Genomic DNA, 21,100 nt, shown 5'->3' on the forward strand with positions numbered 1-21,100 from the left:
AAGTTTTGTTCTGCGTGATGAGAGTTTTCTAACCATATATCTTATGCATATTTTCATTGAATATTCTAAGAAGATTTTGAATCTAAATTTCTGGGTTTTATTATTACATAAAAGTTTAGAAAATTTCTCAAAAAAATTTCATTCGATACATTGAAACTTTAAATTGCTCTTGGGGCTTTTGAAAAACAAATTTTTAGTTATCTATTGACACAAAAATTGTTTGAAATCGTTTCCTATAGTGAAGAAATTTCGTTCATGAATATATTGTTACAAAATATAGGGTTCATATTATGAAAGTTTTAATCTTTCTTTAAATTGATATTGTTTCATTGATATAAAATGAAAATTGGTTTGAAGGTTTTAGTTTCCCTGTTATTTTTCACTGTTTTATGTTGTTTTTAATACAAAAATCACACCTTTTGTGCAACAAAAAATCGCGACCCATAGCTTAAAAAATTATTTTTTAAACTTTCAAAATTTCTCAAAAACATGCTGTTTTTTAGATAAATTATATTAAATCTCGTTGGTTTGTTGTTTCTGGGTTATTTTTTTGATGAAAATTGCTTAAAAATATAGTATTTTTGAGTTTTGACGAAACTCCTACAGCAGAACTCAATTTCGAGCAAGTCAACCTGCCAAAGGAAAAAAAAAACACTGCAATAGAGAAATATCAAGAAATCAGATTAGGGTGAGATTGTGAAAGAGGCATCCTATTTATATTTCTTACTAAAAAGTCTCATGAAATTCACGTCAATAGAAAATTCATTAAAATCGTTAGATTTTCGAATACCACAAGATTGTTTTTCCATTGTTTAAAATCTTGATTGAATACCAACGGATTTGAACGGACTCTAAAATAATATTTTAAAATCTTAATCGAATACCACATGACTTTTTTTCAATCCATTAAAATCCTAATTCAATACCCATGGATTTTTTAGTCCAAAAATAATCCATTAAAATTCTTTGAAATCTCAATCCAATACACCCCCTAAGTAACTATGATTGGTATATTGGCGAGGGATTTTGGTAGTTTGTATTAGGTTATGTGTTCTATTTTCATCATTGTATTAAAAAAAATAAAAAAATAAGTAACTAAAAATTGAAGTTACAGCTCAATTTTTATTTTTATTTTAAAAAAGCTCCCCAATTGTTTTTCTACGAACGAAGGCTGAATAGGCTTTGAGGAGCAAGACTTTTTAATGGGCTTGGGCCTGTTGCGAATAATGAAGAAGGGCATGTCCTCATTCTCAAGACTGCATGCCTGTAAAAAATCAGAACCCACCGGGAATCTCGTATACGACGCCGTTGAAGCGCCGTTCGTGTCTTGCTGGAAACGAAACGATTTCTATTGTCGCAGCTAAAGGCGGCGAGTGTGGGATCAACGTAAGTCGCCGTTGAAGCCCATCTCTTCTCGTTTGCGTGATTCATTGCAAAGTAAGTCGCCATTGGTCCTCTTTTTTTTTTTCTTCATATGTATGCTTTTGTGTGTAATTTGACGTAGCCGACAAGACAGATAGTGAGTGTTATTTCTTTAATAATGTTACATGTCTTAGAGTAGTAGTTCAGCTTTTGTAATTTGACGCTTCCTTTTCCTAACTTGCATCTGTTGCACATTAAAAACAAGTTAGAGTGTTTTTTCATATGTTTCAAGGAAGAAAGGGTGTTTTTTCTTTGCCGCATCCAGTTATTTTTTCCCCCCGATAGTGCAGCACATAAAACAAGTTAGGAAAACAACAATTCAGCATCCTTTACTATCATTCGATTTACCTCTAGTATTTCACAGTTACACATGTTATCTAACAGCCCAGAGATGTGTGTTTTGTATGCCTTAAGTGGTTAGATTGCACATGAATTCGTGCATGTAACCCCGTAAAATTCAGAGTTAGTAAATTTTAGTGTAGAGAAAGAGTGTCAGAGTGAGAGGGGTGCATGAAAACATGGGTGGGTTTGAATTATAATACCCAAAAATGAAATACCAAGGAAGGGGAATGAGATGCATTGAAGACCAGTTTCAAACAGGATACATCCAAAAATCTTAATGGGAAATTGCCTTTTAAGTTTTAAGTATGTTGATGGCCACTGGATTAACTTTGTTCTAGGTTCTGCCAAGAATGGGTTCCAACAACAAGCAGACTGATGAGAAACTACCAATCAACCCAGCATCAAGAGTCACATTCTGCCAAAGAAAGAAGTCTGGGAATGGGAGCTTCGTGTCTAGTTTAAGAAATCACTTTCATGAATTTATTCATGCTTCTGTCGATGAACACAAGACATGCTTGAGAAACACAATTCAAAAGGTAAATATTTCTACCGTGGATGTATGCATCTATGAAGTCTCTGTTTATGATCTCCACACTGTTGTAACTGATAAATTATATCTTGTTTGAAACAGATATTTAATGCGTCAAAGGTATTTGGAAAAAGTGGGGACAGCCCAAATGAAGGTGAAAACTCTGTATCCCTTCCGTCATCTGCAAGGAACTAGAAGGCTTTTCTTTAATCACCAGTGATCAGTGGGGTCGGAAGAAAGTTTATAATATATAACCTATGACCTTAAATATCTTGCTGTTTAATTGTAAGAAATGGTTAATTACTTGGAATCGATGAACTTTTATTCTTCACTACTGCCTCATAACGCTTGATTTTACTGGATTATAGTGATAATAGATTGGTCATACATTTATGTTTACTACTAAGTAGTAAGTGCCGCTATTATCATTTGACTGATTGACTCCCCTTCACAATGTCATTAATGCCTACAATTGTTTACGACCTTACCCCACTTTAATGCTTAACACAGTAATCAAGTGGGACTTTGCCTTACGGTTACGAGTTTCCATTAAGTCAACATTAACTTTGTCTGATCTTACAGGAGAAAAGTTGCACCAATGCTTATTTAAGCTTTTTATTTATCCTTATATGAAAAGAGATGTCATATAAGGTGAATGTTAAGTATGGAAGAACTTCATTACATACGCCTAAAAGAAACAGTTATGATAAAAAATAAAATAAAAAACAAAGTTACTGACGGTCGATGCTCGTAATTGTTAAAATGACTTCTCGAAAAATGGATTTGCTCTTCATTTTTAAGGTCATTCTTCATTGGAGTTTTAAATCCCTCAGCCTGCACATAATTTGTAATAAAAAAATTACAGTTAGCAAACAAACAAGAAATGCTGGTGATCTTGTACTTTCTTTTGTTGGGAGGTTGTACTTACAAAACTTCAGGATGAAGTAAATTGGTTACTAGTCCAGTTTAAAAGTATAATGGATGAGGGGTTAAAAAAGCAACTCGCTCAATCTTTCTAGAGTTTACTCTATTCAGGCATAAATTTTTAAATAACATTCATTATAATTATAATTACATCTTTAAGCATGTAAAATATTTAGATCATTCGTAGTGTAAGCGGTTGCTGTCTGTGCACTATAATTTGTGCATAAGCATGAATTAACAGGTTCGATTTGCATTCAAGTTTTGTGCATCTCCTATTTTCCCAAAGTTTTTGACTTGGTTTAAGAGGTGGGGTGGGCAACAGAGTTTTAGTAACTGTCCTAGACTTTTCTCATAAAATGTTATTCTCATAGGAGATGGGGATTAACACCAGGCCTAACTATGCAAATAGAGGATTGAAAGATCAATGACAGGGGATTAACAGTAATCAAGTGAAGTCATACTTATCGGAAAGTAATAGTTTCATTAAGAAAGGAACAATTCTATATATGAAGGTTGTTCAAAATATAATTTGTTTCCACAATGTTGTTAATGTGGGGAATCACATGTGTTACCTCTGCTACATCCGGCATTTCTTCTGTAAGCTGGGAGGGGAACCTTGCCTGACTCAATGTTTTTGATGTCTTCCAGAAGCATCTCATATTGGCTCTTGACTTCAACTTCAGTTGTGCCTCCAACAAACATGGCTATGTTGTACCAACGATCAGGGGTTTCCTTATCATATATTGCCAAGGCATTTTCAAACAGTTTGTTCTTTTTGCTTGTCCATCTTAGACTGGAGTTATGAGAAGAAAGTGTGTTGGATGTCATTTCATAAAAAATCAGAGGATTTTGGATGGTAAGAAAGAAGTAATCATGTGGGCAACTAGTCCCTAAAATACGAAGAATCTTTGACCGCAAAAAAGGGTGCAAATGGGTGGGGAACGCAATGGAGTATGAAGTTGTTAATGTGAATATTATAAGGACACTCGATTCAAGAGATGACACTCTAAAACTAGTAATTGGTGCGCCTTTTAAACTATATGTGGAAAGTTTGCAAGTTGTCAAAGAAAAGTACATATTATATATACTATGCTCATATAATATGATGGTTGTGCAGCTAGTATATTGATAAGAGAGATTTGTTCTGAATATTAGTCGGTTGCTTACTTTTGAAGTATTCTTGTGTTCTTCCTGAAAGTAAGGATTTCGGTCCAAATATCCATTTGAAGCACTAAACAATCATGAAAAAGACGAATCTACATAACAAATATGAACTATAGAAGTATCGTGAGTTGTTAATTATAGAATTTAGGGATTCGCTGGTAAATGCTCACTAGTTAAGAAAGTAAAAATAGAAAGTTTTAAATGAAAAATAGAACATTTATTATATTGCGATAAACAAATAAATTTAATACAATTTCTTTAAATAATTAAAAAATGAATATAAGATATTAAATAAAGGGATAGGATCCGTTTACAACTTTTTTTTACAATTACACTAATGTAGGACCAGTCGTACACTGTGAGATTAATATAGGACCGGTCCTACATAGTGTAGTTGGTAAACAAAAAAGTTTGTAAATATAATTTGCCCCTTAAATAAATATTTCTTAACAAATACTATTAAGCACACACCAGCAAAACTTTATCATATTTTAATTTTTATTCGCTAAATGTTTAAAAGTTCATTGGGTATACAGATAAAACAGAAGTTCAAAGTATAACTAGCAATGAATGAATGTTACAGAATTCATTAATATAGGAGAACAATAATAACTCAGATGAAGTATTTATTTGTTTTTAGATTAATTTTTTTTTTCCCTTTTTACCTGATCAGCCTGAGGGCATTGATGGACTTTAGCTTTTCAAACTATTTCCTATTTGATTAAGAGAAATAAAGAACGCAAAGACATAACACGTGGATTTGAGTAGTCAATAACCTACAGAGACGTGTATGCACTGATATTTTTAATAAATGTATTAGGTACTAGTACGTTCCTACAACAAAATATATATAATGAAATGACCTCGATTCTCACTATTTGAAATTTTGAAGACACCATCCATCCTTGCATCAATTGGAATTACACATGTAGTGTGCGAGTGCTTACTGTGTGTTTAGGCACGCATGTTTTTGACTCAATAGTTGCTACGTGCCCGATTCATGGAGCTTCGGTTGTTGCTTACTCTTACCATATGGAAGAGTGCATATGATTCTTATTTTTTTTCCCTACTTGCAAAAGAAGGAATAAACACCTGAAACAAAAGATTAAAATTAAGAACCAAGGTTCCAAATACAACCTGTGACAGGTTCTTATCTTTGCTTCTGTTATCAAGGAGGTTTATTCAATTTTCCCCACGCTCATGGTCAAAGATACCAACGACCAAAATGTTATTTATTGAATGATAAAATTTAGGATGCCAAACAATACCTTATTATATGTTAAACTTATCTTTAATGCCAAGGTTTGCAAAATCTCGAACTCTTAATTGTATCAAAATCAATCTTTCTAGGCCTTCCTGAGGTGGTAGGGCTAATATAGCCATTTCTTGGGATAATACCATTATATGCTATATTTAAGCTAAGAAATGCCATTGGCCAGTAATCACATAATTTTGATCCTTTAACTAAAAGGAAACAGCAGAAAAAGAAAATAATCTTTGGAGCAATGTATTCTTCATTTAATATATATAAATATATAGCAAGAGCTTTGACACTGATTGATTTTCAAAAATAGTTGACTTCATATTTATAGAATTATTGAAATAACAGAGAATTATGCAAATAATAGCTTCCTCCATAATTGGCGTTGATTGATATTTTTTCATAAATTGATGTTTGGCACAGGCTAAATTTTTTTTCTAGCTCTGCCACCAAATGAGGCCCGTATATTCTTTTGGTAAATGCTGACACTAATTTTAAATAATGATAGTTGCACATGTCTAAATGCATGTATAATTAATGTGTTGCTTAGAAGAAGAAAATTAAACTGAGAATTTGTAGTTATCAAAATGATTTACAAAAGTATGTGTAAAAAATAGTATTTATAAATAATATTATTACTCTACTACTTTTCAAGATAATTAAGTTGAATTTGTATATCCTTTTCCAAGATAAGTATATTAAGATTACACAAGTATTTGATTTTGATATGGATTAAATTATATTGATTTCAATTACATCTTAATACTTTACAGAACTAAAAAAATACTCAAAATCAAGTAGATTCAAAATCATTATTTAAGAGCTAGTTAAAGCAGCAACGAAAACTCTGCTCTCACAAGCAAATAATGGATTTATAACAGAAATACAACAAAATAAAAAAATATTAGGTCCCACCGAGATTTGAACTCGGGTTACTGGATTCAGAGTCCAATGTCCTGACCACTAGACCATGGGACCTCCGTGTGATATGTTAATGTTCATTATTATTAAAAACACTTTTGGAGAGTGTGTATTATCACTTCTTCTTTTTTGGTGAAATGTGTATTATCACTTTTATTCAAGTAATTTTTATTCAAAATATTCTTTTCCGTTTTTCAGTCAAATTAATTGCTTATAAAAATTATGTAAGTTAATTAAATAAGAGGAGTCGATATATTGGAGTGATAATAGACAATTCATAGATTTTGGCTATTTTTTTAGCTACTATTTTAAATATGATTTTCTCATTTGATTATAGCTTTATTTTTCTTAAATCGTTTTATTTATTTTAAATATACTATTAAAAAATTAATTTTATCATCTAGTCATAGTTTTCCAAAATACTATCATTATTTGATTAAACCTAAATATAAAAAAGAAATATAAAAATAATAAAATTCTAAGTGATTCATATTTTGCAATTGTAACTGTTTAAAATTCTTTAATTTTCCATTTAAAGTTTTGTAGTCATAATGACTTGTTCATATTACTTATTTTTTAATCCTAAATAAAAAAAATGTGAATAAGGACACGTAGGGGCGACGGAAAGCTTTACAATATATAATGGTAGAATATAAGTTTGAATCAATAGCATATGATGAATTACTCAATCGCCTCACTTAAAACCCAATAATAGTTTTCTTGTGTAAATTTAATGATGGAAAAATGACTCATGTCATATGAGATAATTCCTTTTATATTGTAGCCATGAAATATATGAGGTTTACATGTGTTTTTTTTTAAAAAAAAAAATCTCAAAATATATATTTTGATGAATGTATAAAAGATATATTTTTTTCCATGAGAAAAACATATGGAAGTGGATCCTAATTTCACATCACAAAAGTTTCACATCACCAGTTACGTGAAATTTTTTCTTTTAATAAAAAGTGAAAAAAGTGAAAAATAGATGATTGATTAAAAAAGATTTTCAACCAGAGGTAAAAATAAAAGAGCAAAGATATTTTTACTACGAATTTTTTCTATTATCACTCTAATCACCATTGGATTTAAAAGTCATTTTTTTTTTCTCTCTCCATTCAAATTTTCCTCTAATCCAATAATGATTAGAGTGGTAGTAAAAAATTAATAATAAGAATATCAGTGTATGTTTGCAATAGTAATAATCCAATAGTAATACATTTATTTTATGTTTGCAATTTTTTTTTTCATTTTTACCATCGACAGCCGCGTACAACCTTGGCCGTAGGATGTATGTGGATTTATTGCTTCAATAAATTTCAGTGTATTAGTTTAGGCAAATATGCCTTTATTTTTTTGGTCAGTGTATACTTTTCACTTCATCGTTAAAATCATATCTTAATAGAATAGTGCAAGTCGTCTATAAGCTTTAAGTGTCAATGAGCTTGTTTACCGAAAAAAAAAAAAAAAAAAAGTGTCAACGAGCTTGTTTAATTGAAATTTTAATAAAAAATTAAATGTTTAGTTCTAATATTCGAAAAAAACACTAATTTACCATCTTCGATTCAAAATCATGTGGATTTTGATTTTTAAACTTAAAAAACATGAAATCTCTAAGAATATATATTTCAATCACTTCATTTAATTTGTTATTAAACATTAACATAAATTATCCCTTTTTTAAGTATTAACTACAGCGGATAAAATAAACTTAAGTGTCAAATAAATATTATTAAATATGTCTGGGACTCTCAATTATCAACTCGGGAGGTATTAGTTTAATGAGTCACTGTTTAAACTAGTTGACTCGGATAAATATTTTAAATATATCCAAATTTATATTTTATACTCAAAATTTTATAAAAATATTCAAATGCTTAAAATACATAAATGTGTATATACCAACAACAAAAAATGTAAACGTGTGTTTCAAATTAGGGATTTGGGATGCTATTAGTAGTGTAAAAACACATTATTTTATTTTATTTTTAAAAAAATTACATTGCCCACTGATTCAACCGGTTAAAAAAAAGGGGTCAGATTATCAATTTTTGCCAAAAATCAACCAAGTCGAACGGGTTCTTATTGGATCTATTATATAGCTGATTCATTGACTCACTCGAATCGATTGTATCAACGATTGCTCAGTTTTCGAGTCAACTCGATCGATCTAAATCGGGTTTACTAACACCACCTAAACCCACTATTTTTTATCAATTTTCAAAATCAAATTAGACGAAATCATTAAAATACATACTTTATAAAGTTTAAAGATTACATTTAATGTTTTTAAAAATCAATGCATATACCTCTTGAGTTAAAAGTAATAAAAGGAGATTTTTCCTTAATATTATGCACAAAATCATGTGAAAAATGTAATGGCTACTTCGATGGTTCACATACATCCTAGGTTTAAAATAAGGCGTTTTTATGTGATATTTTTGTCCTTTTAATGGGTTAGAAAATACTGCAAGGGGAAAAGGGCTTGAATTATTATTCCAAAAGTATAGCCATTACATGGAAGTTAGGACTAATATAGTATATACAATTTAACAATTATTTTTTTAATAATAATAAATATTTGAATTCAACTCTGATATTTTCGCGCAGAATACAACAACACTGAGAAGGAAAAGGAGGGGGAAATCTGCTCCCTTCCAATGCTCAAAATAAATAAATGTCCGACCCTCACCCAATATTTACATCACAAAAGAAAATAAAAGAGAAACACATCACGCTCTTCCCATATCAAATCTCACTTTTCACACGAACAAACTGGAAAAAACTGGTTTCGGAAAACAAATTAGTGCCAGTGTCGTCATAATCCACCAACCAGCAGGCACCATGGGTAAAAAGACGCTCAACCAAGGCAATTGGATCACCAATTTGTATGGTCTTTCCGTTTCATAATCGCTTCCTCAATTGAGACCCTTTGGTCACTGCTTTCATATTTTGAGAATCTCTGAAACAGACAAAGTGCACGAGAGTGCTCCCATTGGGGTAGACTGCAAAAACACTTGTCCCTATTTTCTTACGACACAGAGAACACATGCTATCACTGGTTATCTTCACAACTGCTTTCCTCTGACTATAGAGTTCATCTTTCACCTGTGCAAAACAAATTGAATCATGCTAGTTGCTAGATACTAACAAAACAGAAGTATCTGAATGTGCAAGAGCGATGCGGCTCATTGGCTCAGCCACGTTGCATCACAACAGTACAAGTACTAGAGAGTAAGAAGTAATGATATTGTACGATAAACCCATTCCGAAGCAAGAAACTAGGAAGTCTCCACTATAGCCTCCAACCCTACCAGGCTAAAAATTCCCCCAAAACTGTTAAATAATTAAAATTTTGATTCCTGGTGTATGCTTTACCTGAAGGTTCTCACTCTGTCTCAAGCTCTTGATCACTGAACAATTACGGTACATTTCACTAGATTTTCTCAGGAGGGGTCCAAGAAATGAAAGCAAGTCCTGCAGATAACAGATAAACTTTTTACCAGATTGATGAAACTAATAAATGTTTGACAAAATATAAACGTATTCCTAACAGAACAAAACTCCAAAGAGCAGAAGTTATACCAGTAAAAACAGTTGTGTGGTCTTTAGCTATGGTGTACCAAAAAGCAATGGATACCTGTAATTTAGTCTCTCTTGGTAAAAGTTTAAGGGCCTGAGCTCCATTTATTCGATCCCATCTGCGGCTCAACAAATCAAGGACCTCATCAAGCATGATAGTAGAACCACCCTCACTAAATTCATCCGTATCACCATCACTCTTGCTACTGTCAGTGCTGCTCAAACTTACTTTTGTGTCCTCTGCACCCTCTATCTCAGCAATTTTCTTTGTTCCTCGGCTTCCTTTAGTTTTTACTGATGCCGTTGAACCAACTTTTAGGATGGTTGTATTCTGTGGGGATAACAAATTTGTAATTCTCGTTTCAAAGCTTGCCGTGGTCCTCCGAGGATTCAAATAGATTTGCAAAAGCGTCAGGTATATGTTGCTGGGATATTTTACAGATGGCTGATGCGAAGACTCGTACACCCGATCACAATAAGACAACGCCAGTTCCGGAACATGAAGCTACAAATGATAGGTACACTCATTTATTCCCATAATATTCATCAGCTTAAGAACCATGACTTAATATAACACTCGTACAAGAAGTAATTGACTTAGGTGCATTGGGAATATCACTGAATCTACCCTTCCCAGTAAATAGATGATACATATTTGATATACCTTATGAACATACAAAGATAATGCCAGTTCATGTTGGTTCATTTTCCCCAACAATATTGCACGCTCTTCATATAAAGCATCAGGTGGAAGACGACTAAGCAGAGCTTCAGGATTGTATCCTGATATACCCTCCAAAGCAGACAATAATTTTTTCCGTGTTGGGGAATAGGCTTTCTCATCCCAATTTTGTTGAGCACTTAAATCAGCATGCCAATCAAGTACTTCAGAAAGATATATGTGTACCTACATTGCAGAATACTGTGAGTAAATACAGAATTTTCTTTTATTATAAATCATATATCAAACGTGCTACAATAAAGCAGCTGGGCATGCAGCAGCATCAACAAAATGCTTTTACAAAGTTTTTAAAAGCTATTTTGATGAAATTCCCCGAACCCCCTCCCCAGACAAAAGAAAAAGTAGAACTGCTTCGGTCCTTAGAGCCTTCAAATAAGATGCAAAAGGTCCTCACCATTTCATTTTGCAAATTGCCGGATACGGCATTCTCATTCATTGCAAGCATGAGCTCCAAGTAAGTAGCTTGCATGTTTGGAGAATGCTGCTTCAAATATGAGTTCACCATATCTGCTGGAATATTTCCGGATAGAAAGAGCTCAATAGTTTGGGATGGGCAGCTTTCAAGAACAAGCATAGAGAACTCTAGAACAAGTATGGGGTCTGTTGCACATAGCGGCTGCATCAGAAACCCAACAAATTAAAAACTGAGTTAATCTGTAAATGATTACACAAACAAGTTTTCCTGTACAGCTGGATGCAGAGTTAAAGAATTGAATTAGCCGATACAGGAAAAACCTCTAAAACAATTGTTGTTAGCATATCAGGGCCACAGAATAAAAAAGTTCATTTGTTTATTTAATGACAAAATGTCATCTGATCTGGAATATCAATTAAACAACATCATCAACATCAACTTTTTCCCAGTAGGAGTTGGTAGGCGGCCGATGAACCAAAATGAAAAGCAAATAAAAATAAAAATGAGGGAATAGAAAAATAAATAAAATAAAACTATATAAATAAATATAGACTATCAATTAAAGCAGAAGAATAATACCTTCCCTTAACCTCATTAAAGCTAGAACCTAATGTTAATAATACCACGCCCAATAAATCAACCAAAAAATTCCATGAAGTGTGGACTTTACTATCTGACTACAGATTATAGCATGTCATATACTCAGATTCTACCGCTTCCTAAATCCTAAGCACCATCCTAAATCAGTAAGTTAGTCTTTAAGGCAGTAAAAAATTTAGCCATGAAAGCCTTTCAAAATTAGAAGGAAAAAAAAAATGAGCTAAATATTTAACCAAATAGAAAGTTACCTTGAGATACTCAACAATGTCCTCAGGCTTGAACCTTTGTGTAATTTCAAACTGGCTAGACTTTGACCCTTCCACCAATTTGTGAAGAAGTTCAAGAGCTTCCCGGTGCAAACCATTGCACTTGTAAAGTTCTAATAAAGCAACATGATGGTTGCCTTTTCGAAGTATTTCTTCACTTATTTTCAAATCGCAGTAGTTAACACCTCTTAATAATTCTAAAGCCACTAAAGATTGTCCAGTAAGAATCAAGGCTTGAAGTAGAGCAGTATCCAATATTGAAGCCATCTCCCGAGCTCCTGAACTAACAGATATACTACCACGCCCCTGACACCAATAATTTCAAAACGATAACAATAACAACTGTGATAAATTATTATTAAACTGTTCAACCATTTCAAAAAAGATTAAGGACATCATATCTTCCACAGCTTCACCATCAATCCTGCGTATGTCTTATAAAGAAATCCACAGTACTTTAGTGTGGGGCGTGTGAGTGTGTGTTTTTGTCAATAAACCTTTATATAGGCATAACAATTACCTAGTTGGCCTCCAACTGAAAAGTATGAGTTGTAGGTTTTACCAAATCTACCCCATAATCATTGACATTACACACTGGAGATACATTAAATAAGGCAGAAAACAAAATTAAAATAAAAGCTAGTTTATTCTACCTTGTTTGTTTTCTTAAACCTGTTGTAGGATGCAAAGTTATCCCCAACTGCCTCTAAAACAACTTCTTCAGTTCCCTCTGCAGTGGCCTTCTCAATAAAACTATATCTCTTCTTCTGTAAATATTTTATCAGAGCCATAAGCATATTATGGCTCATTTTTTTGGATTCAAGTGCTGCATTCTCATCAGATTCTGACATATGAGATGTTGATGATAGTTCCATATCATCTGACCCACCCGAAAAACCTCTGGAGAGAGATGAAGCATCCCCATAAATGTCCAACTTCTTAAGCTCATGGATAGTACTTGTCTTTGGAAGGATGATGGACGGATACAGAGAAAGCACATAGGTTATATCTACTTGAGATGCCAGGAAATGTTCCATAGCCTCCTCATAGCTTCCATTGTCATAGAGATAGTGGGCATATCTGTAACAACATTAGACAAACACAGGCAAAGTAAGCAATGGTTAATATGTTGAGCTTGATGTAATTTACAAAAACTACTAACTACTAAATATAAAAGCATGAAAGGCAAAATCTTCCACTAAACAAAGTTAACCTTATCATTACTGTAGGCATTATGCAACCCACACTAGTGGCTCATTAACTAACCACATATATACCGATATTCAGGGGTTAGAACACGTTGTCTCATATTTCAATATCTTAATTATATTTAATATATAAATCCGAAACATGGACTCTAATGTCTTGACACGTTAATGTTTTAACCTTTCTATAGAAGAATTTAAAATATTATTTTTATGAAGAGTTTAGCTTGTATAATTATTACTACTAATTATTTAATTATCAAAGTGTAAAGACTTTGATTATAACTATTTAAAGACGCAACTATAATGCAATATTATAATGGGCATAATTTTATAATTAAATTCAGAAAATTTATTTCAAAAATTCCTATGAGATTAGATAGTAATGAATTCAATATAGATAAAATTCAAATTCTGTTATCATTTTATTATTATCTTCTTTAATCTCTTTTTCCTCTCTTTCAATTTATGTACAATGGTCAAAATTATTATGCATAAAATATAGCTTGGGACAATTCTTTCAAAATATGGGAATTTCTGATACATTGTACAGATCACACTCTAGTTATTTGATACATAATCCAATACATTTTTAATCATTGTACGTCCTTTATCCACCAATATAATGAAGACAATATATTGCTTAATATTGGGGAAAACAAATTAACCAGTGCTACTAATAAAGTTTATCAACATGATAAACAAAGCACATCCCAACTTAAGCAAATATCTAAAAGCAAGCTAAAGGTAAACTTTTACAAGGAACACTTAGTAACAAATATAACAAGCATCAGACTTTTCTTTTTTTGTTTACATTAGCTATCGTGATTATATAAATACAAAGTCTAGGTCAACAATTAGTCCAAACCTCACTATGAGAGTACTGATTTATTTCAATCGTAACTATCACTGAATCCTACAAGTTTCAGACAATTAGTAAGCGAGAGTTCAGAATGGTAACAAACTTAAACTGCCAGCTAACCGGTGCTCAGAAATAGGATAAACTTAAAATCAAAGGTATTCATCTCAATAGGGGCAAATCGTCTATTTTATTTCTTTAAAAGGAATATCTCATGATGGAAAATAACCTTATATGAATTGACCCCTCCTTTGCAGCACGCAGACTTGAATCTTCAGGTGGAAGGAGCTTGCACAATGACAATGCCTCTTCAAAGTTGCCAGACGCTGTTAATTGGACAATCTGCAGAAAAATATCAAAATCCTTAACTTCTGATTTAACAAAGCTGATACACAAGATTAAGTACAGAATTTGATAACAAGGTACTATAAAAAGAAGTAACATGATTCACTGCTTTGTCATTTGCATTAGAATTCAGAAATAGGTGTTGCAGCAAAAATACATGTATCATTGAACAACATATGCAATACCTGGGCTCCAAGAGGAACAGGGAAGAGGCCATGAATAGAATTATCCAAAGCAAGTATCACCGAATTATTCCCTTGACGAAGATGGCGAACATTGCGAAGAACAACAGTTTGTATGAGCGGATAAGGATCTCGGAGAGATCGAATCTGCAAAATGCAACCAATATAAAGAGCAAAGATCCACAACCACAACCTCTTTCACAATAAGAAAGAGCCAGGAAATCATTTCAAACAATGAGTTACCTCCACAAATCTTGGCAGCAAACCTATGGCATAGGGTTTCTGAATCACAACTTCCACTGGAGCCTCTGACCAACAAATCCTACCTTCCGAAAGAAGTTTCCCATTTTGGTCCACAAAGACCCCAATGTTCTCCTAAAACAAATAAATTAAAGCATGAAGAAACAATCATCACCACACACATACACATAAACACACACATTGAAAGAAGAGAATAAGACCTACCTTTCCAAGAAGAAGCTCTCCGGATGGAAGAGACACCACTAAAGGAGGTGCTAGTCTCCCAGATGTAAAAACTTCAGTCAAAGCGCCGTTTGAAGCATTCAGAATCACATACTCTCTTCTAATACCTATACATACATTCTCACCACACCAACTCATGGACTTCACCGCGTCTGGTACACCAAACTCTTTCACCTCCACAAATCCTCTACCACCTGCATCACATCCACAATTTCAATCTCAATTACTTGTAACCAATTTGATCCAATCAAAGTAACGGAATTAATTAATTAATTACCGTCGTGTCTGAAAATGCAAACGCGCTTTTGCCTTGCGAAGCAGAGGAAGCCTCTTCGTTCGTCCCAGCAGAAGACGTTGGCGCCCTTGGCCTTTGTGATCACTGCTATGGTTTCCAACGTAGGGAGCCTGTGAAACGCGATGGACTCCGAGAGCGATAGAAGAAGCTCTCTCGACTCCAATACCTCCATAGAGAGGACGGGCTTCCTCGAAAATCCGACCAGATTCTTCTCCAGAACGTAAGGCGGAGAACCGTCGGAAGATTCCATTTCCGGCCCGTATATTCGGAGCGATCCATCGGAGCACCCGACAAGGAGCTTCGACCCGTACGATTCAATGGATTCGATCTTCGAAGGGCAATCGCCCACAAGTTCTAAACAATCGTACGCGCTGTGCACCATAATTTTTTGGACTTGAAGCTTACTTCTGCGTACTCTTGCTGCTCCCAACACCTGTGCGTCTTTAGAGGACGACACAAATAGACTAATTACACTAATAACTCCATTTTTTTTTTCACTCAAAAATACTTGGTGTATTTAATTTTACACAGATATTGGATCTTACGGTATTTTTTTTATAGGAGTAGGATATTGTAATAATCCATTAGAATTATTATCAATATTATTATCAATTAATTTTACTATTAAATCAATTATGTTGATCCAATAATTATATTTATTTTCATCTTTATATGCAGTGGCTATGGGTGAAACTGGGCCGGGCCGGCCTACGGCTCGACCTACATCAGGCCAGATCTGACCTAGTATATTTTGTATAATAGGCCGGGCTTGTGCCTTAAAAAAGCATGTTTAATAAAAAGGCCGTAGGCCCACTTTCAAAAGGCCGGGCCTATAAGCCCACAGGTCAGCCTATATTGTACTATTTATTTTAAATACAATAAAATAGAGCAAGTATGTCTTAAAAAAAAAAAAAGATATAAATTTAATCAATTGCAATTATTTATAACTTAATTATATTCGATTATATTTTAATAGAAATCTTATTTTATTTCTTATATAGGAGGAACCAACATCTCAACATGTTAGATTGTATATATGAATATATTAAAAAAAAATTGGGAGAGTTATACTTACTACAAGCATCATGATTTGTTTGTTGGATTCATGTAGTTATTTTAATTTACATAGTATGGATTTGTTTATTGGATCTGATGAAATATATGTTATTTAGTTTGAGCATTTTGCTTTCGAAAATGACTGAAATGCATATTATATGAGTTTTGTTATGATTCATGATTCTGTTTGGACATTGAAATTATGATTTTTGGTGTAGCAACTGAATTTGAGTACTTTGTAAAGTTGATTCATGGTTCTGCTTGGAAGTTAAAAATTAACAGGCTAACGGGCCAAGCCAGGCCATTTGTTTTTTTATAAACGGGCTAAACCAGGCTAACAGTTAGACTCATACTAGGCTTGGGCCAGGCCAAATTGAAATTTTTTGACGTAGGCTTGGGCTTTTCGGGGCAAAGCTTGGCCTAGCCCAGCCCACTTTCACCCCTAGCAGTGGCGGAGTTGGGCTCAAATTTGAGTCAATATTATTATTATCAATGAATTTCACTATTAGATCGATTATGTTGATTCAATGATTATATTTATTTTCATTTTTAAATGCAGTGGCGGAGTCGGGCTCAAATTTGAGTCCAGGCCAAAAAATTATATGCGTATTTATTTTTTTTAATTTTAGTTATTAATATCATAATACATTTAGTTGTATTAAATACAGAATATTTGAGCAAGCAGCACTAAGAAGAGTTATAATTTTATTAAATATTTTTTAATTTTACTAAAAATATTTTTTTTTATACAAGTGGAAATTAAACACATAACCTAATACAAATTACCTTTATCATTCACCAAAAATATTTTAAAGAGTAAATACTCTTTTAGGTCCTAACAAAAAATACGGTCCCCACTTTAGTCCCTCACAAAAAAAAATTAGCCGGTTGGTCCCTATGAAATTCAAAGTGGACCCATTTTAGTCCTTTTGAGGGACTAATATTGGTCTTTTTTGAATTTTTGAGAGATCACGATTTTAACTAAATGGGTCCACTTTGAATTTCTTAGGAACCTCGAGACTAATTCTTTTTTGTAAAGGGCTAAAGTGGGGATCGTGTTTTTTGTTAGGAACCAAAAAGAGTATTTACTTTATTTTAAATTTTACATAGGGCCAAATTACAAATTGTAGTCGGGCCAAATTATAATTTAAATCTGGGCCAAATTATAATCAATTATATAATTATATATAGGGATAAGTAATTCTGCCTACTCTTAATTTGCCTATTTTTGCCTACCTCTCTTAACACCATTAGATTACAATATCATCTAATGGTAGAGATTTGCGGAATAAAATAATTTTTTTTTCCTTTCTTTCTCCTTACTACCTTCCACACTTTTTCTCTCTCCTCCCCTTCTCGATTTGCATAATTTACAATCTGAATTTATTTTTGAATCCAAATCCAATCAATGATTAATGGCATGATAATTCTGCTGGATAAATAAAATTTTCAAAATTTCTTGAATTTGATATAATTGAACACGGCAGAAATCACAATAATACAAAAAAAAAACGAAAACCACGAAGAATCACTTCCTTTGAATTAATCCACGATTACAGTAACATTTATATTTTGTTGTTGAAATCTTAAATTGAATCAACTTATCTCTTTTTTTTCTTATCTTATTTTTCATCTTGAAGTGGGGGAAAAGATCTTTGTTCTCTTTATGTTACGCTCAACAACAGGCATACCTGATCCAATAACATAGGGCATCTGAGTTTGTTTCTTCTTGATACCCCCTCTTCAATTTTTTATGTAAATGCTCATAACAATGGCTGAGTTTGATAAATTGAGAAAAAAGTTTGCACATTTTTTTTATGAATAGTGCCATTAGAGAGAGAGAAAAGGGAGGAGAGAGAAAAAGTGTGGAAGGTATTAAGGAGAAAGAAAGGAAAAAAAAGTTTATTTTATTCCGCAAATCTCCACCTTATGAGATTGTAATCTAATGATGTTAAGAGAGGTAGGCAAAAGTAGGCAAAATAAGAGTAGGCAGAATAACATATCCCTTATATATAATAAGTACAATTTGTTAAAATTTAGCTCGAGCCGAGGCCACACCCACATTACATGTGGCTCCGCCAATATTTATATGATTATGATTCCACATATTTAGTACTTTATATTTATTTTCACCTTTGTATGGTTATTATTTCTCATATTTAATGCTTTCACATTAAATATGGAGAATCATAATCATACAAAGATGAAAATAATTATAACCATTAGATCAACATAATTGATTTAACGGTAAAATTGATTGATAATAACCCGAATTGGTTGTTATAATTTTTTTTTTTTTGGGTTTTGCATCTAGCATTTAACATGATCACAACAACTTTTCTACACACACAACATTTTGTGGGACCCACAATTTTTGAAACCAAGAAAAAAAAACTCCGGCACGCAAAACGAATCTCTATAACATAACACAATCATTTTTCCTACAATATAACTCGTATAAAACCTTTTTTTTTTATAAATGAAAAAGGCACATAATTTTTAAAAATATGAGGAATGGTAGTGTGATTTCATCAACCCTTAAAAAGGTCAGCATTATTTTTCAATGAAATACACTAAATCATTATCTTTTGACACTAAATAATTATTGGTAGTTCATCTTAGTTACTCACTTCAAGTAATTGTTTGATCTCTAATTTTAATGTATGTGTCAAATAAAATGTTCCCCTGTCGTTGTAATTGTTTATTATGTTATTGATGGTAATATTTTATTTTATATATAGTTAAGAGACAAAGGATACATTAATCTCTTCGTAAAATTGTTCTTTATACTCCGAACTTTTAGTGTTCTTGCAAGTATTAAGCAATTATATTCAATGGCGAAATCATTTGGCTCTTAACTGGTGCCTGTTATAGATTTGATATTGGTTAAATTTTTAAAAATAATATAACATTAACACTTGGTAGCTGGCATTAGTTGTCAATTTGGCTTTGTAGTTTTTCCTTTAATATTTAGAAGATATTAATTGTTAACTACTGAATATTTTCCTACATCCTATTTGCAAAATGGATACATTTTTTTAAAATTAATAAACAAAATCAATGTATAAATGGTCCCGGCGGGGCTCGAACCCGCGACCTTCGGCTCATAAGACCAACGCTCTAACCAACTGAGCTACGGGACCATGACACTCTTAGAAGAATATTTCGCTATAAAAATAATTATTTCCGATAACCATGTCCTAAGTCAAAATTAGGCATTAATGAAGATTTCAAGCCAATTGCGTCCACTGAACCCGAAGTAGGCAAATCACATCAACATCTGTTTGGAAATGGCTCTAATTTATAGCTTGTTTGGTTTACGTAGTTATCAATGCAAATCACATCAACATCTTTTAAAAAACAGTGCAAGGGAATAAAATGATTGTGATGCACATTCTAAAAGAAAGAGCCAATTTCTTTTTGTATTTTTGAAGGAAAAAAGATTATTTCTTTCATAAAACATCATTAAGGACAGTGACTGATGTATTAATATTATTAAAACCGGCCCGGTCATTGACCCGGTCGATGTACTGAGTCACTGATTCATCTGCATGACCCGATAATTATATGAAATTTTATAATTTATATTAAAAAATTATAAACATACTCAAATATCTAAACAAAATGATAAAAATTTCAAATATTTTAATACAAAAAAAAAAATCACATATTATTATCGAATAAAAAATCAAACAAAAATATAACGATCGTGATATGAGGCTTTAGGTTCATAAAACGATATTTCTAATTATAAATTAATTCAAAATTTTATGCATACTACATAATTAAGATAATATTAGTGTTGTAGGTACATAATTTATGTAAGTCAATATGATTTTTTTTTTCAAATATGGCTATTATGATTTTTTTTGGACCGGGCCGGATTACCGGTTAATCGACCGGGTCAGACCGGGTCGTACCGGTTCTGATGCATGGCCGGTCCGTTGTTTTAACCGAACCGGTTATATTACCGGTTTACCGGTTCATGGATCGACCCAGCCATGTCAGTCCGATTTTAATAACTATAAATGTATCATATATCATGTATTTTTTTATTTTTTTTTCACGGAGTCATGCGATGAGCACAGAGCAAACTATTGTTTCGCCTTCTACTAAAGATATTGCATTTTTCCCATTTACGTGGATTAGAATCTCAAAATCTTAACCAAATCCAGTGCTAGTTTTTTTTTTGTCATGTTACTGTAGCTAGATGTAGCATGATAAATCACATACAATTTAGATTCGGAAGAGACGATATCCTCGTTCTAAAAAATTTAAATGAAAATAGTTTCCTTCCAATAAGCGCCGTCGAAAATTGTGAATGGTGCATTATATTTTATTTTTTTTGGTCTGAGTCGGTTAGAATTTTAATAAAACACACTATTTTTGTTTACCGAAAAAAAAAAACACACTATTTTTTGTCATGTTATTGTTTAATAGCTCTTAATACAATAAAATCAAATCTAATATTTTTTATATCAAACAATGTCCGAAGTTAAATTTTTTT

The 21,100-nt window shown here is 32.5% G+C and overlaps 1 protein-coding gene, 1 long non-coding RNA gene and 2 other non-coding genes across 5 annotated transcripts; 1 reads left to right on the plus strand and 3 right to left on the minus strand.

Moving 5' to 3' along the window:
* Positions 1–1,290: 1,290 nt before the first annotated feature.
* On the plus strand, positions 1,291–2,667 carry LOC133288528 (uncharacterized). Its single transcript, XR_009748372.1, has 3 exons — positions 1,291–1,437; positions 2,103–2,300; positions 2,396–2,667. It is a non-coding gene; the product is annotated as an uncharacterized LOC133288528 (long non-coding RNA).
* Positions 2,668–6,548: 3,881 nt separating this feature from the next.
* On the minus strand, positions 6,549–6,620 carry TRNAQ-CUG (transfer RNA glutamine (anticodon CUG)). Its single transcript has one exon. It is a non-coding gene; the product is annotated as a tRNA-Gln (tRNA).
* A 2,536-nt stretch (positions 6,621–9,156) lies between these two features.
* On the minus strand, positions 9,157–15,970 carry LOC133288571 (vacuolar sorting protein 39). Of its 2 annotated transcripts, none has more exons than XM_061486366.1 (12): positions 15,520–15,970; positions 15,225–15,436; positions 15,003–15,134; positions 14,763–14,906; positions 14,462–14,574; positions 12,822–13,248; positions 12,151–12,474; positions 11,282–11,503; positions 10,810–11,052; positions 10,204–10,650; positions 9,942–10,040; positions 9,157–9,671 (listed from the first exon to the last, which is right to left on the minus strand). In XM_061486366.1, the coding sequence occupies exons 1-12, from the start codon at positions 15,917–15,919 to the stop codon at positions 9,468–9,470; spliced, it is 2,967 nt and encodes a 988-aa protein (XP_061342350.1). In that variant the 5' UTR covers positions 15,920–15,970; the 3' UTR covers positions 9,157–9,467. The 2 variants fall into 2 exon arrangements, 1 of the variants encoding a protein (XP_061342350.1); XR_009748376.1 differs by having other exon boundaries at positions 9,534–9,671; positions 10,149–10,650.
* A 3,692-nt stretch (positions 15,971–19,662) lies between these two features.
* Positions 19,663–19,736, minus strand: TRNAI-UAU (transfer RNA isoleucine (anticodon UAU)). The gene has a single exon. It is a non-coding gene; the product is annotated as a tRNA-Ile (tRNA).
* Between the last annotated feature and the right edge of the window lie 1,364 nt (positions 19,737–21,100).

The sequence above is a fragment of the Gastrolobium bilobum genome, unplaced genomic scaffold, assembly GCF_033153095.1.
Source record: "Gastrolobium bilobum isolate Gb01-03AN ecotype WA unplaced genomic scaffold, APGP_CSIRO_Gbil_v1 utg728, whole genome shotgun sequence".
NCBI classification, from domain to species: Eukaryota; Viridiplantae; Streptophyta; class Magnoliopsida; order Fabales; family Fabaceae; genus Gastrolobium; species Gastrolobium bilobum.

What these genes read in the sequence shown, in the direction of transcription:
- LOC133288571 (XM_061486366.1), bottom strand. Translation starts at nt 15,919, where the DNA reads ATGGTGCACAGCGCGTACGATTGTTTAGAACTTGTGGGCGATTGCCCT. An exon ending in TTGCATTTTCAGACACGACG is followed by an intron (nt 15,437 to 15,519) that starts GTAATTAATTAA and finishes GATGTGATGCAG; the next exon opens with GTGGTAGAGGATTTGTGGAG. An exon ending in CAAGAGAGACTAAATTACAG is followed by an intron (nt 10,041 to 10,203) that starts GTATCCATTGCT and finishes TGTTATCTGCAG; the next exon opens with GACTTGCTTTCATTTCTTGG.